Below are 17,485 nucleotides of genomic sequence, written 5' to 3' on the forward strand. Positions count from 1 at the left end.
AATCTTGCCTAGTTGCAATTGATTCCGGATCGAATGCGGGATGCATTCGGAGAGAAGGATTCACTCCTTAACAGTTTACCAACTAAACGACCACTGGAATTGATTGTGCTTGTAACAGTTTAGAAAGCACTGTTTGCATTGTTTGTTCAAGGAACTAAAGGATGAAAGATATATAAATGCTTCAGGTTGAAGGCCTGAAGGGAGTGGCAGCTCAGTTACCCCCGACTGCCTGCCTGACCCTAACCAAGGGTGTTGTTGACCGCGCCGGGAACGTGGACCGAACCCGCCGTGAGAGGTCTTTCCGTTGAGCTCTACTTGGAGCAGGAGGACGCTTGGGTGCCAGGGGGGCTCTGGCCGTAAATCCCTCGCCTTCCGGGTCCTGCACAAGAGGCTAACGTGACTCGGGATTGGATCCCGAGGCCCGCATACTAGTCTACGGGCAGAAGCTTGGAATAGTGATCCCTGGTGGATTACTGGATAGCCTTCGGGCGGATTATGAACAAGCCTACGGGCGGAATCCTCTGTATTTCAAAGATAAAATGATGATATGATAATAAAGAAGTTGTTTGATATTGTTTTTCTATGTCACGTGATAAGATTACGTGAAGGAACCAGTGCTTAACAGGGCTAATCAAAGAAGCTGTTTGTTATATGTCAAATTAACGTGTTAGGTAATTACATAACTAAAACAAACCGAGGAAAGTGCGGAGGATGGACCATGGGTCCGTCCTATGGATGGGTGGTCCCGGTCAGCCGGGAACTTTTCTCAAAGTCCTCGACGAACAGAGGGATGATCCGCATTACCAAAACAAATAACGAGAACGATGACTTAGAATTACCTATTACCCGATTCACGCTGTTTTAGGGGAACGGAATGGGACTATGCCTTATGGCAGAGAGGTCGAGCCTTGCATCCCTCTCGTTTCCCATTCTCCTTGAACCAAGTGCGGCATGAATCCGCTTCAGACCGGGCGTTTCTGCGTAAAGTAGTTCGATCGGGTTTGACGCTAGCTGCTGTTAGTTAATGACGAAACAGGAAAACCTTAATTCCGGTCGATCCTAAGTGGGAAACGGCCAGGACACTTCCGCTACGTGGCAGTCGCGGGGAGACCTAGATTGCAAAACCCGTAACATTCCACGGGAGTGCCGGGTGGAGTTCTCTAGACAGCCTTTCCGATGGACTGCCAAGACGTGTCCTAGAGGATTCTAGTGGACACGTTACAGTTGGTATCAGAGCCGACCAACAACGGAATTATTTTCGTGAGATCTCATTAAAATGAAGTAAAGAAATTGTTGCTGTCCAAACATTTCCTCATCTTCAATACTGTCTTGCAGAACTATGAAGCGTGGAACAAGTTTTTGGTGTTCCGGATCATGTTTATGACTGCAATGCATTCTCCGCATTATAGGCAGAGAATTGAAATGATGAACATCCTGGAGCAGATTTATAATCCATCACCTTTATATATAGAACGAAGATGGATTGGGTCTTCAGGAATCTACTACATAGCTGCCCACCGGTTCGCTTATTTACAAACCAACCTAAAGAGGATCAAGTGGTTGGAGGATTTGAAGATCGTGAAGCTGTTCGTCTTTGTTGAGGCTCACGCAAACGCGTCCCTACAGGTCGGGGGTCGAAGGGTTAACCAGAATAAGTATGTGTACGGAGAAGTGATTCAAAGAATCCCTGCCGATCGAATCAAGGTTTTGGACGTCATGAGAAGAATGGATATCAAAGGAAAAGATACCCTAATCTTCCAATGAACTATCGATTCCTGAAAATCGATGACCCCAATCCGTACTACTACTCAGTTCCTGTAACTGAATGCAACAACATCTTATTCTCCTCAAATTAATGTATCAGTTTGTTCCATCGCCCCAAGAAATAATTGTACCTCGAAAAGGCTATGCTGATATGAATGGAATAAAACTTTTTTTTAAATCAATGATTGTCTTGACTATGAATATTGATAAAGAAGTAAAGTGAATTGGTCACTTGGCTAAAGAAATACGCGGACGTAGTTTCTGAAGAGTTAACAAAACTCCCGCTTCAAAGAGAAGTAGATCATGAGATCAAGCTAGTAATAGGAGCTACGCCAATTGCGAAGAGACCCTATAGAATGTCTATACCGGAAGCAATTGAGCTGAAAGGAACAACTCAAGCAACTGCTAGATCAGGGCTATATCCGTCCTAGCAGTTCACCTTGGGAAGCACCAGTACTATTCCAGAAAAAGAAAGATGGGACACTTCGACTATGTATTGATTACCGTGGGTTGAATCAATCAACAGTCAAGAACAAGTATCCTATTCCTAGAATAGATGAGCTTCTCGATCGCCTTCAAGGTGCAAAGATCTTCTCCAAAATTGATCTCAGGTCGGGTTACTATCAAATCAGGATCAAGGATGAAGATATTCCAAAAACGGCCTTCAATACAAGATATGGGCACTTTGAGTTCTTGGTTATGTCATTCGGGCTTACAAATGCACCTGCCACCTTCAATAGATTAATGCAGGATATTTTTAGACCATATCTTGATGATTTCGTGCTTGTCTTCTTCGATGACACTCTAGTCTATTCTAAACAGGAAGAAGATCATGAACCTCAACTTCGGATTGTCCTTGAGACAATGAGGTCTCATAAGCTATATGCAAAAAGGAAGAAGTGTGCATTTTTCAAACGTCAGATTGAATATCTAGGATTCATAGTATCATCAGAAGGAATATCAGTAGATCCAGCCAAAGTCAGAGATGTGCTTGAATGGCCAATACCAGTATCCGTCAAGGAAATACGCAGTTTTCTTGGCTTGACAGGATGGTATAGGGTCTTTATCAAAAATTATGCTTTGATTGCAGCACCTCTTACCGACTTACTAAAGAAGCAGACTTCTATTACATGGTCAACTCCCGAGCAAAATAGCTTCGATCAATTGAAGCAATGTTTGATATCAGCACCTATTCTAAAACTTCCTGACCTCAATAGGGAGTTTGAGGTAGTAACTGATGCCAGCATTCTTGCCTTGGGGTGTGTACTTATGCAGGAAGGTCATCCAGTAGCATATTCTTCAAGGAAATTGAAGAGTCATGAAAAGAATTATGCCACGCATGATCTGGAGTTATTAGCTGTCATCCATGCTCTAAAGCTTTGGAGACATTACCTCTTGGGTAACAGGTTTACTCTAGTAACCGATCATAAGAGCCTCAAATGGATTTTTACCCAGAACGAGCTCAACATGAGGCAACGTCGATGGATTGAAGTATTGGAGGAGTATGATTTTGAAATCAAGTATCGACCAGGGAAAGAGAATGTAGTTGCCGATGCACTCAGTCGCAAGGCATTCCTAAATTCCCTAATCTTGCAGAATCCATCAACGGCCAGATCTCTGGCTACAAAGGTATCTATGCCAAGCAACCCTATACTCGAACTAGCTAGAGAGGAAGCATGCCATGATTTGGCCTACCAAACCATGATAAAAGAAATATCTACCAAGGAGCAGAATCTGAAGTCACAAGCTAAGTATCGGGAATTTTCCATTGATAATGGACTTGTCTATTACAGAACAAGGCTATGTATACCAACAAGCCAGTCACTTAAGCAGAAGATATTATGGGAAGCTCATGATTCCCCTTTCGCAGGACATCCTGGCTATGCAAAAACTCTTAATGCAGTTAGGAAGAGCTACCATTGGGAGAGGCTCAAAGGTGACGTTCTCAAATATGTCACTGAATGTTTGTCTTGCCAACGTATCAAGGCTGAACATGTCATGATGCCAGGAAAATTGCAACCACTTGACATTTCCCAAATGAAATGGGAATTCATCAGTATGGATTTTGTGGTGGGCTTACCCCAAGTCCAAGGAGGATACAACTCCATTATGGTTGTAGTTGACATGCTTACTAAGGTTGCACACCTGATTCCAGTAAAGACAAACTATAAAGCCTCCGACATTGCAAGAGTGTTTATCAAGGAGATATTCAAGTTACATGGGTTACCTAGAAGGATCATTAGCGATCGAGATTCTCTCTTCACTTCACACTTCTGGAGAGCTATCTTTGAAGCTATTGGAACTCAACTCTGTTTTAGCACCGCCTACCATCCCCAAACGGATGGACAAACAGAGCGAGTAAATCAAATCATTGAGGATATGCTTAGGGCTTACTGCTGTCGAGAGCCGAAGAGGTGGATTCAGTACTTGCCGTTAGTGGAATTTGCCTATAATGCTTCTTACCAGCAGAGCATTCAAATGACCCCTTTCCAGGCATTGTATGGTCATGATTGTCGAAGTCCCCTGAACTTTTCTGATCCAACCCTAAGAGTTGAAGCTTCAAGACAAATGTTGGAAGACATGGATGACCAAATAAGGTCAATAAGACAAGACATACAAGCAGCCAAAGATAGGCAAAAGGCATATGCGGATTTGAAACGCCAAGAGAGGGTCTTCGGAGAAGGAGACATGGTTTTCATTCGTGTACGCCCTAAAAGGAGTTCTCTATCTCTAGGACAATGCAAGAAGCTAAGTCCAAGGTATTGTGGGCCGTATAAAGTCCTCAAATGCCTAGGACTCAATGCTTATAAATTGCAACTTCCTGCTAACCTAAAAGTTCACAACGTATTCCATATTAGTCTCTTAAAAAAATATGTGCCCAACCCTAATCATGTACTCGATGACCAACAAATTGTAATGCCTAGTCAAGGAGTCCTTGAACTAAGACCGGATAAGATTTTAGATGTTAGAGAGAGACAGTTAAGATCTAGAACCTTGAAAGAATACCTCGTCCAGTGGAAGGATTATCCCGAAGAGGATGCTACCTGGATGGATGAAAGCTCTCTCAACCTTCAATATCCCCAATTTATCTCGAGATGAGGACATCTCCATTCTTCTAAGGGGGAGAGAATGTAATATTCCCACGCGTGAATATTGACTTCCCGCACACGACCTAAACCTTGTGCAAAGGTTATCTCTCGTATTGAAATTATTGGCGGTGTAATGTGTGACCCGCACGCGAGAAATGGGGTTCTCCGCATTGGTAAATTAAACCCGGAAGTTCGAAACCGCAAGTCTTACATAAACACCCTCTTGGGAGGGGTAATTTGAATATTCAAGGCAAATTTTTTTATTTTTATCCCTTTTTCCCCAGCCGATGCACGACTGGAGAAAAGGGAGTGTGGGGGGGATGGGACATGGGAGAGTCGTGGCCTGCATGGGAGGGGGGAACCCATGCAAGGGGGCCACATGGTGGAGGCCTTCTCTCCCCCCCCATGCCTATAAAAACATCCGTTACGTGCTGAGGAAAAGGACTGGGGGGGATACACGTCGCCGTGCTGAGAGGGGGATGCTAGCCGTGCAGAAGGGGAGGCTGCGTGTTGGAGAATCGAAGGAGGAGGAGGCTGCCGTGACCACGGACTGCTGCGCCACCAGAAATGCTGCCAAGGCTGCCGCCATACTTCCCTACCATCATCCTAATCATCTCCTCCTTCCTTCCGCATTCCCTCCTTCCATCATTGGTCACCCTCTCTTCCACGTGGTTTCCAGAAAGTCAAAAGCCTATTAGAAGCTTCTTAAGAAGATTCTAAAGGGATAAGGTCCATAGGCCTTGTTCCTATGTGCCCTTCCCCGATTTAAAACCGCCGATTAAAGAACCGGGTGCATTAAGCTCCTATTCTTACGCGAGGAGAAGGTATCGACTCCTGACCGTCTCGAAGAGCAAGAGTAAAGGCTAGAGGGAATCTGCGGGGTCCGTAATCACGTCTACAATGGCTCCCAAGAAGACGCAAGGCGCGGCCGCGGAAGGTTCTTCCCCGGACTTACACGTGGATATCACCGCGGATCCACAAATCCAGGTTCCGTTAATATATTTCCACATGAAGAGATGTTTTAAATACGCTTAACTCCATAGGGAAATTCATACTACGTTATCATTAATTCATGGGTAGTGTTAATAGTACATTCGATAAAATATAGATAAAGGGTCCGTGCATATCATGCATCTATAAAGTTATGAAATGAAAGCACCTATGCATGTTCAAATTTACCAAGCCGAATTAAAAGGCAATTGAGGAAAATTTGTCTATTTGATCGATTACTAATGGAGTTATTAACATTTTCAATATGATGAACGTGAGTTGTCTATCCATCTTACGACCCTAGTATTATGCTGCCTTATCATGCATTTCAGAGTGACGAGCCTAGAACACCTACCGCCTATCATTATAAGGCTGAAGTTATTAAGTGTATTTTTGACTAGACATGGAAAGAATAAGCTCATGTCGCAATTTAGGAAAAATCTTTATTGTAATGGTTCATGGGGAAAAGCTGTTAACACCGTAGGAGGTTATCCGAAAAGTAATGGTGGTGTATCAAAAATGAATCTAGGGATTGGCATGTGGCATGTGCTTGCAAGAAAGAATATACCAACACTAACTCTACAATAATCTCATTTAACTACGTTGTAGTTATGAAAGGGTTGCATGTTGCACTTTCATCGTGCATAAAATTCATTCATCAAGTGTTGCATTTGGGAAAGGTTGCAGAATTTAAACAAAGCATGAGATTCTAAAGTGTAGATAACAAGGTAGTAGTCATGATTATTTGAAGTAAGTCCTAGTAGGTCCTAAGAAAGTTGGTATCCAGCTTATCATGTATTTTTACTTTACCAATGAAAGATAGAGTGAGTCGCATGTTTACATGTATTGTGGTAGTCGAAACTATTTTTCTTCTTTAGATCTGGTTTATTATCTCTAGGGAAGGATTCATCCTTGTCGCGAGACAAGCATAGTGAATTACCCAAATCACCTAGCCGCAAGGGATTCGTATGGTATGGTTCAGTCAATACGATAGATACCCCAAACACTAACTAGGTATTAGCACGTTAAGGATTCGGCCAAGTTTTCCAATTGTCGCTAAGTCGAAACCTTCATGCCCAATAGCCCTAACCATATTCCCGAAATGTTGAGTCAATTGGGTGCTCATGCAAACAATAATCTAGGGTTCCTACCCTAAGGGCCAATCGTTTAAAATGATGAAACTCGAATTGAGTTGGAACCCTAGGACTGAACGTTGTCGATCTAGTGAAATTAGGGATGGGTTGGGTAAAAAGACACCCTAAACCCTGCATCTCGTCTGAAGATAATTCCGTGACCAGAAAACGCCATTCAATAGGTGAAATGGTCTCTTGGAATGGAGGCGACACTTGTGCAACAAGTTGCAACGTCGCATAGCCTTGTGGTTTGATCGCAAGAAAGTTTTGCCATTCCTTGGAATGGGGTTGGCAGGTTCTTGCGCAAGTTTAACTTGCAAGGGGATGGTTACTCATCCTGTTACATCGCCCTCATTAGGGAAAATTTGCCAAGTTAAGGGAAGTTAAGTAATTGCTCGGACGCAAATGATTAATCAATAAATTAAAGCGACATGGCCGCTGGGATTTACTATTAATAAAACCTTAAGCATTGGATAAGTTGGGTTAACAGGGTATGACCCTAACCCAAGGACGATAGGAATCTTGCCAAGTTGCAATTGATTCCGGATCGAATGCGGGATGCATTCGGAGAGAAGGATTCACTCCTTAACAGTTTACCAACTAAACGACCACTGGAATTGATTGTGCTTGTAACAGTTTAGAAAGCACTGTTTGCATTGTTTGTTCAAGGAACTAAAGGATGAAAGATATATAAATGCTTCAGGTTGAAGGCCTGAAGGGAGTGGCAGCTCAGTTACCCCCGATTGCCTGCCTGACCCTAACCAAGGGGGTTGTTGACCGCGCCGGGAACGTGGACCGAACCCGCCGCGAGAGGTCTTTCCGTTGAGCTCTACTTGGAGCAGGAGGACGCTTGGGTGCCAGGGGGGGCTCTGGCCGTAAATCCCTCGCCTTCTGGGTCCTGCACAAGAGGCTAACGTGACTCGGGATTGGATCCCAAGGCCCGCATACTAGTCTACGGGCAGAAGCTTGGAATAGTGATCCCTGGTGGATTACTGGATAGCCTTCGGGCGGATTATGAACAAGCCTACGGGCGGAATCCTCTGTATTTCAAAGATAAAATGATGATATGATAATAAAGAAGTTGTTTGATATTGTTTTTCTATGTCACGTGATAAGATTACGTGAAGGAACCAGTGCTTAACAGGGCTAATCAAAGAAGCTGTTTGTTATATGTCAAATTAATGTGTTAGGTAATTACATAACTAAAACAAACCGAGGAAAGTGCGGAGGATGGACCATGGGTCTGTCCTATGGATGGGTGGTCCCGGTCAGCCGGGAACTTTTCTCAAAGTCCTCGACGAACAGAGGGATGATCCGCATTACCAAAACAAATAACGAGAACGATGACTTAGAATTACCTATTACCCGATTCACGCTGTTTTAGGGGAACGGAATGGGACTATGCCTTATGGTAGAGAGGTCGAGCCTTGCATCCCTCTCGTTTCCCATTCTCCTTGAACCAAGTGCGGCATGAATCCGCTTCAGACCGGGCGTTTCTCCGTAAAGTAGTTCGATCGGGTCTGACGCTAGCTGCTGTTAGTTAATGACGAAACAGGAAAACCTTAATTCCGGTCGATCCTAAGTGGGAAACGGCCAGGACACTTCCGCTACGTGGCAGACGCGGGGAGACCTAGATTGCAAAACCCGTAACATTCCACGGGAGTGCCGGGTGGAGTTCTCTAGACAGCCTTTCCGATGGACTGCCAAGACGTGTCCTAGAGGATTCTAGTGGACACGTTACATGGAGGTTGGGGAAGTCCAAAATTTAAAGAAATTTGAGCTTCCAGATCTGTGGCTATGACTACCCTGCTGTGTTTTAGGGATTTGAGCAAAGGAATGGATGATCAGAGTTCTCCTCCAGCTGAGAGTTGCTGTAGCAAGTGTTGATGAAGTCCTTCAAAGAATTTGATCAATGGATGGAAGATCTGGAGCAAATCAAGCAAGGATGAAGAGCAGGGAATTTAGCACATTTTTCGGTGTATTTTTCGAGCTGTCATCTGCTCCATTTCCTGAATCATCACTTGACCATGGTACTCCTCCTGAAGCTCAGACAACAAGGAACCTTTGCCCCATACTTTGGCAGTGAGAGATGATCAGTAGAGAAAGATATTTGAAGATTTCTTGGCAGCCACCATGGAAGCTTCAGCCAAAAGCTTGAAAGAGAGAGAAGAGAAGCTCTCTTTTGAAAAGTAACTATAGTTTAACCTCTAATTAAGCCTGGTTAACCATCCTTTACCCTAGTTACCTCCATTTTTGCATGAAGTTTGATGACGACCTGCCATTTAAGCCATCCTCCTCCATGTCTGACCTTGGATATCTCCAGATGTAGTCTCTTACTAACTGTAGATGATCTGCAATACTCCACTAGTCACTGTCTTGTACAATTTTTGTCTGAAATTGATTTTGATAGAAGAAAATAGGGCTGAAAATAGAAGAAAAGAATGGATCAAAGACCAATGCTCTGATAACACTTGTTAGAGAGAGAACTAGGGAGAGAGAAAAAGGAGAGAGAAGACTGCAGAAGAGAGAGAAAGACTACAGGAAGAGAGAGAAGAAGAGCGACGAGGAGAGAGAAAGACTAGATTTAGAGAGAGAAAGTCAGGAAAGAGGGAGAAGCCATAGAAGCTGTGAGCAAGATGGGAGAGAAAGATTGTAATTGTATTAATGTGTCAAAAAGATATGAAAAATTACATGTCCTCTTCTTTTATACCAATGTCAGTGTGACATGGCATAATATCAATGTTATTTACACTAAATCCTTATTCCCAGCTTCTTACACTTTGTCATCTTTTCCTAAACTTGTGTTGGTTTCTCCGAGGAATTAAAGAAGGAAGTCCTTTTGCCATGCTTTATGGTCCAAACCTCATGTTCTTTACAAGAGCCATCTATAAAGAGAGTAAGAAGCAACAAAATAGATTATGTAACAATATGATGGTAAGCTTAATGGAAGGGGCTTTCTTTGACACCCTTTCTTTATTGCTTATGGTTTCTCTAAAGGAAAATCAAGGAGGCTTTGTTTGTCGTCATGCTTTTTAATGCCATGCCGCATAAAGTTTTTCAATTGGTTGAATTGACACTAAAAATGACATTGGGCTAGTGAGGTGTTCATTGCAAAAATATTTTGGTTGCAAACATAAGAACCTTCAACTATGATTTCAAAAAAAAATTAATTCAAATTGCACATATAATGTGCTATTTTCAGAAACCGAGGTATGTAACTTATAAGGTTTAAAACACTCATAGTTTTGAGGCTTTTGGAAAACTTTGTAAAACCCTTCAAATTTGAAGAATAATAGGGATTAGCCAATTTTCAAGGGGGAACACTTCAAAATGTTTAAACGACCTTATTAGTTTTCAAGGATAAGTCTATTTTCAAGGGGTTTTTTTTTAATGTTTAAAACTGCAGATTGAATTGAAAGAAGAAGAAAAAGTGATCTGGGAGATCTGTGATGAGGTGTCCTAGAGGCGTCCTTGGGTTTTACCCCCCTTTCGGAGCCAATGGAGCCATCAGATTTGGGTTCCGAGCAGTAGAGAAAGAGTTGATTTTTCTGATCCACGTTTTTGGTCTACGAAGGAGCTCTAGGAGAACTAATGCCTGGAGATTGCTTCTGAGTAGAGCAAAGATTCCACGTTCTTTCCATACATATTGTTTCAATTCATTGTGATTTGTTTTTGTCGTGTTTACCACTTGGGCATTCTCTATGTTCTCTTCCATCTCCTGTCTCTACTTCCTTCTACTTCTGATCCCCGGTGGATTCGACCTTTCGACAAACTTCGACAATGTATCCCATCATATAACTTCTATTTCCAATTAAACTAGATTTGTACCTTTTTAATTATTAGGAGAAAACTAGGAATCAGATTCTTTTGACACATGAAATAACAATGAGGTAGAAAGAAAAAGATTATTCAAATTATCTCACATTTACTCAAAATGCTTACATATGCAAGGAAGACAAGCAAGAGATGATAATAGAGGCTTATAATAAAGAGAGGGATAAGCATAGTGAGGCTTCAAGGAGTCCAAGAGTTATTGGAAAAAGAGGGGGGGAAAGGGAAAGGTGTTGCTAAAGCCATATTCTCAATGGAGGAGCCTTTCTTTGTCATCTTTTCCTAAACTTGTGTTGGTTTCTCCAAGGAATTAAAGAAGGAAGTCCTTTTGCCATGTTTTATGGTCCAAACCTCATGTTGTTTAAGAGAGCCATCTATAAAGAGAGTAAGAAGCAACAAAATAGATGATGTAACAATATGATGGTAAGCTTAATGGAAGGGGCTTTCTTTGTCACCCTTCCTTTATTACACATGGTTTCTCTAAGGGAAAATCAAGGAGGCTTTGTTTGTCGTCATGCTTTTTAATGCCATGCCACATAAAGTTTTTCAATTTGTTGAATTGACACTAAAAATGTCATTGGGCTAGCGAGGTGTTCATTGCAAAAATCTTTTGGTAGCAAACATAAGAACCTTCAACCATGATTTCAAAAATTTTTAATTTCAAATTGCACATATAATGTGTTATTTTCAGAAACCGAGGTATGTAACTTATAAGGTTTAAAACACTCATGGTTTTGGGGGACTTTTGGAAAACTTTCTAAAACCCTTCAAATTTGAAGAATAATAGGGATTAGCCAATTTTCAAGGGGGGAACCCTTCAAAATGTTTAAACGACCTTATTAGTTTTCAACGATAAGTCTATTTTCAAGGGTTTTTTTAAATATTTGGCAAAAACCCTTGAAAATAGGCTTACTCTTAATAGTCTTCAAATCCTTGAAAATGCTAAAAAATCGAGTACTTGCATTCCCGCTTGTTGAAAGTTTTTAGAAAGGGAGGAGATTCACTATAGTAGCTATTAGTCAATTGAACTTAGGGGTGCAAAGGAATCCTTATTAGAAATCAATAGAAACACCTCATATATCCATACATGATAAGTGTTCACATGCATAAATGATAAAGATGAGTTTGTTCTAGTTATATTTTCACGTGCAATGCCATTCATAGCCCTAGAAAAAAACAACCTATACATTCTTGAGTTTACTTTGGCAAGAGTGTTTTTCTAATCGCTCCACAGGACGAGAAGTTTGAGATCAATTCCTGCTATAATTCTCATATCGTGAAGTATGACAATATCATGAGCTTCTTTGAGGGAGGGACCGGATACCTAGCCAGGTGCAATCAGAGGGAGGGGGGACTACCGCTGTGCATCTAACCAGGTATGCGATGCCTTACAAGGAGAAGCTCATATCGATGTATGATGTTGAATTCACTAGAGGGGAAAACAATGGAAAATAGCGCCTTTTGCGACTGGGGGAAATGTCAAAAACTCCTAATGAAGGTGTCCGATCGCCGCCGTAGGTTCGGTCTCTAGATGATATTGGCCATTGTACCAGCAGCAAGACTCCCTCTCGAGTGGGGGTCTTTCTCCGAGTCCAGCTGATCACCTAGCGCATACGCCGGAGAATTTCGCATCTCCAAGCAGCTACGACTCACGAGCTCTGATTTCTCCGCGTCAAGGAGCACGATCAGCGTGCTATATAGTTTATGACATACGTAATCGCTGATGTGCTATATAGCTTTACGAGTACTGCACTGAGTAACATCGAGGACGAGGCGCACTGCGTAACGTCGAGGTCCTCGTCCTGAATAAATTAAGCGTGCACGATATCGATCGCTACAAATATTCTGCGGCACAAACATGGGTCAAGCACTAACAATGCTATTGGCCTACCACATATACTTGTAATATCCGGACGACCGAATGCATGCGGACAAAAACCAGATGATTCATCATCATCATCACTGTAAGAATGTGTAGTCTAGTAAGCCAGATAACGTCAAGGCATGCGTACAGACTAGTCGAAATTATGGATGATTTTGCTTTGCCAACGCACATGTTTTACTTGATTTGCACAATTGCTGGTCTGATTATGGCGCCTTCATCAAAGCCCTAATTGAGCTCGTCCCTTGACTGGAGATTATTTTAAAATTCAAAAAAAGAAAAAACGCAAAAGAGGATTAACCTTTTCGCGGCTTACAGTCAACAACAGCAGATTCAGCGGGACTGGTCTACAAGCAACCGCCGCTAGCGGTACTACGGTTCCATGCAGGTGTTTCAGTCGATCATGTTCTTCTTGTCTTAACGTTTTGTATTAGAGCGACGTAATGTGTAGCTGTTGCTTGAATTCGTCTCCTTTGAGACGATGACAGCCTCTCTTGCGATGCACGAATTGCAGCCGCCATGTAGTCTGTCAACGTAAGGAACGGGTCCTGTATTTGTTCGGTGACGGCTATATAAGCTGATACAGCAGGGCAAGGTAATAGAGTAGGACTTCTGTGTATCTTCAGACACACACACACACGCACGCACGCACACGCACACGCACACACACACTCTCTCCCTCTCTCGCTTCAACTGCTTCAGTACCAGCAAACACATCTAACCTCATTTGCATTTATCGATATATTCACCATACTATGGTCAGCGATGTTTTCTGGCCAGCTGTAGCTGGCGCTCAAAAAGGTAGCTTTGGTTGCGCCCTTCTGTATCATCCGCAAGCCGACGTTGAGGACAAGCTGGCAGTTTCCTTTGTGCGCAGTATAAATTGCAGCATTGGCTCAGAAGTTGTATCGGAGAAGATCGGTTTTTGCGTGCGATATTGCCCAGCTGGTGTTACGTCCTGTAATCCGCTACCGAACGTAGCTACATTAATAATTGCTGTAGCCCTGCTTGTAGTTGCATTGCTCACGTATGTAGTGCGGCATCGATGGTCGCAACGAGGGACTCAGGATCCCAAGACGTGGCCCATTCTTGGCTCTCAGCTCGAGGCCTCCAAGCACTACGACCGCCTGTACGACTGGACTACCAGTTTCTTCAGCGACGAGCACAGGACTGTGAAGATGTCTTCCCTCTCTCGTTGCACCTATCTCACCGTGGATCCCGCGAACGTTGAACACATTCTCAAGGCCAACTTCGCCAACTACCCAAAAGTAAGTCTGCGCGCCAAAATACCGTTATATATTAGGAATGAGCATTGAGCACGCTATACAAGCGACGGTTATATGTAATATTTGAGTTTGGCTAGACCTGACAAGAGTGATTAGATGCTGTGCGATCATGATTTATATGACTGTGTGATCATACACAGGGAGCGGAGGCTCACGAGAGGCTCCACGACATGCACGGGGAAGGTATCCTGAACGTCGATGGAGGAACCTGGAGGACCCACCGCAAAATCGCTAGCCTCGAGTTCTCTGTGAGGAAGCTCAAGGCTCTCACAAGCACATCCTACAGAGACGGGGCTCTAAAAGTAGCCCAAGCTTTGATGTCTAGCCTAGCTAATTATGATGGCCAGCTGGATTCGTCCAAGTCGCGACCTACAGTGGATATTCAGGCATAGTATTACATCAAATATCTCTGTTTCTATTTCAATGATCATCCAATCTGGATGCTGTAATTGCCGCAGTACTGCTGGGATTATTAGTAACGATCAGTTATTTCTGCTGGAAATTGTGGCAGGAGGTTTTCTGTTCTATGACATTCGAGACGATTTGCAAGGTGGTGCTCGGCAGGTCTGCCTTGGATTATGCAGATGCGAACCCAGTAGGCTATCCGCCTGCAACGTCGGGGATGCATGAGATCGCGGCTGCCATCGATAATGCGCTAGAGATGATCACGCGGAGGCACATGTTCCCATGGTGGAGGCTGCAGCGCTTCCTCAACGTGGGGTCTGAGAGGATCCTGCGGCAGGAGATGGGCAAGCTGGACTCGTTCTTCTCTGGGGTCGTATCACGGCGGCGGCGAGACATGGAGGCGGCGGCAGCGACAGGGGGCGCGCCACGGGCACTGGTACGTCTGACAAAAACGGCATTGAAAGCATGTCCTGCACGTTGACGTGGCGGCCGCCGCTGCCAGAATACGTGGACCGCCGGGGCACAGAAGATCAGTGGGTCTCCCACGACTCCTGCTAGCCACAGGCGCGGCCGCTTTCGATCCATGCATGCATAATCTGTTATATCGGTATCTATAAGCCTCGCCATAAAACCTCTCACAAGTGACCTTGGACAGCCAAAGGCACGAACAGAGTACAAAACATTTTCGCCACCTTTTCCTAATATCTACGGGGGGATAAGGTCTTTCACAGACACCATAGCTGGTTCAAGGCTTTATGCGAAGGAAAGGATTTGGGTGCTTGCTTTGAAAAGTCCAATAGATGACGCCGTGTTAACCGCTCTCGTCATTATTGCAGGAAAGCAAAGATGAGGTAGACCTGCTATCACGCTTCCTCGAGTACCAACGTCAAACTCAACAACAACACCGCGAGTGTGAGAAAGGGATGATGAGCGACGAGGAGGTGCGCGATGCTGTGTTGAACCTCGTTATGGCCGGGAGAGACACGACAGCTAGCGCGCTCACATGGTTCGTGTACTGTATGTGCTGCCATCCCCAAGAGCAGGAACGCGTGCACCAAGAGGCCATCGCCTTGGAGGAGCGCCTGCTGCCCCACAAGCATGACCCGACGACTCCCCAAGGATTTGCAGAGCTTCTGAGCTACGACTCCTTGCAAGGATTGCATTATACGCATGCTGCCTTGGCCGAGACCCTGCGCTTGTATCCCTCCGTTCCAAGAGTACGTTCCACTCGGTCCCTTGATGAAGGCCATCATGAGCCTTGCTTTCACACCTATTCATTGCTAATTTTGAGGCCCTTACACATTAATCATTTTCTCAGTGGAAGGAAGGAACTACTGTTTCACATTCAAAATAGAGTCGTTTAGCTTTTGGTGCACATATCTTACGTATAGATCATAGCCCTCTTTCTTAATCTGGCAATAGTAACTGCAGACGTTTAACTGTTCCTTATTCAATCATTACCATCTTGGCCCATCTTGTGGATACACTACTTGTCGTGTCGCTTTGAATCCAGCTGACACTTCTACGTCTTTTAGATGCCTGTCAAACAAAACAAAGAAAAACGTCTATGGCAGCGTAATGATAACTCGGTTATGTCATCCTTCTGCCTCCCATAATTGAAAGCATAATAAAAGGATCCATCTAGATAGCGGCAGTCTAATGATACTATCACTCGGTTAAGTGATCCTCCCTCTAGGTAGCCTCCCATTGAAAACATAATCAAATGCTTTGATCACTAAGATTAACATCTTACCTTGACTTGATATATATGTTCCGCAGGATGGCAAGGTGGCCTTGCACGACGACATTTTACCGGACGGCACGCGGCTGAAAGCGGGCGACCAAGTGGCATACATGCCCTATTCGATGGGGCGCATGAAGTTCCTCTGGGGCGAGGATGCCCTCCTCTTCAGGCCAAACAGATGGCTCGACCATCGCGGACACTTCCAACCCGAGTCACCCTACAAATTCTCCGCCTTCCAGGTACATGCTTGAATACTTATACGCTGTGCAACCCGATCGGGTTTGCTTAATTATATGAATACTTCCCTGAAAGGGTTATTTACGTACCTCCCTCATCCCATGCATGCGGCTAATCGTCGATTTTGATGAATGTTCTTGTTTGCATGGATATTGATACTGATACTATATCGCAGGCTGGTCCTCGTGTGTGCCTTGGCCGAGACGCCGCTTTCCTACAAATGAAAGCTACCGCCACTTTACTCCTTCGCTTCTTCCACTTCGAGCTCGTGCCCGGACACCCCGTCCACTACCGTATGATGATGATGCTCACCATGAAGTATGGCCTCCAGGTGGCCTTCACACCCCGCCAGTACAACATCCTGCTGTAAATAATCGACCAATGTCCTCAATCACAACCTCCTCTGCCCCGGCCATTCGATCATTAATGCGAACAGCCCATACAATATTAAAGAATTGAGCCCGCCTAATCGAGCGTTTGATGAAAAGCTACAAGGGTCAAACATAACAATCGGCACAGGTCATGTAGCACACCTGATCGAATGTTTGAAAACCCAACATCAAACGCTGCAAGCTGCGGCAAAGGTCATGTAGCACGCCTAATCGAATGTTTGAAAACCAATCATTAAAAAAACGTTACAAGCTATGGCAAGGGTCAAAACGATGAATATAACTAACCTGTTAGCCGGATCTTCTGTTGCACCAATCGGAGTCTGGACTACTACTCTAATATACGAGCTTGCTTGGATCCAGATACTCTTTCCTTTTTAATGCCCGAAAACAAGGGATTCGAGCTTTCTGTTACAAGATGCAATGCCATTGTGCACAGAAAACAATGGAACACGTTACATACGTTGTTCATTGAAAATACTAGATATGTATTTGTGAACAAGCTTCGAGAGCTAGTCCCAAGTCGTTCGTTGATGTTCAATTGCAATGTAAGAATATGTTTACGTCGATCTCTATGTATGGTAAAGCTACGATGGAAAAACAGTGGATGAAATGTGAACGTGTGTGTGTGTGTGTGCGCGTAACCACTTTCGTTTGTGAAATAAAATAATAAGTAGACAAGAAGGTAAGAGAATAACTTGGTTATATTGCAATGACAGAAAAACCTTGTTATAA

The 17,485-nt window shown here is 43.8% G+C and overlaps 1 protein-coding gene across 1 annotated transcript; it reads left to right on the plus strand.

Annotated features, from left to right (window-relative positions):
- Positions 1-13,444: 13,444 nt before the first annotated feature.
- Positions 13,445-16,941, plus strand: LOC148030825 (cytochrome P450 704B1-like). Its single transcript, XM_087685846.1, has 6 exons — positions 13,445-13,957; positions 14,116-14,361; positions 14,487-14,816; positions 15,217-15,597; positions 16,160-16,363; positions 16,537-16,941. The coding sequence occupies exons 1-6, from the start codon at positions 13,445-13,447 to the stop codon at positions 16,729-16,731; spliced, it is 1,869 nt and encodes a 622-aa protein (XP_087541972.1). The 3' UTR covers positions 16,732-16,941.
- The last annotated feature ends 544 nt before the right edge of the window (positions 16,942-17,485 follow it).

This window comes from Lygodium microphyllum, chromosome 9 (assembly GCF_053477565.2).
Source record: "Lygodium microphyllum isolate KBCC chromosome 9, Lygodium_microphyllum_v1.1.10, whole genome shotgun sequence".
Lineage (NCBI taxonomy): Eukaryota > Viridiplantae > Streptophyta > Polypodiopsida > Schizaeales > Lygodiaceae > Lygodium > Lygodium microphyllum.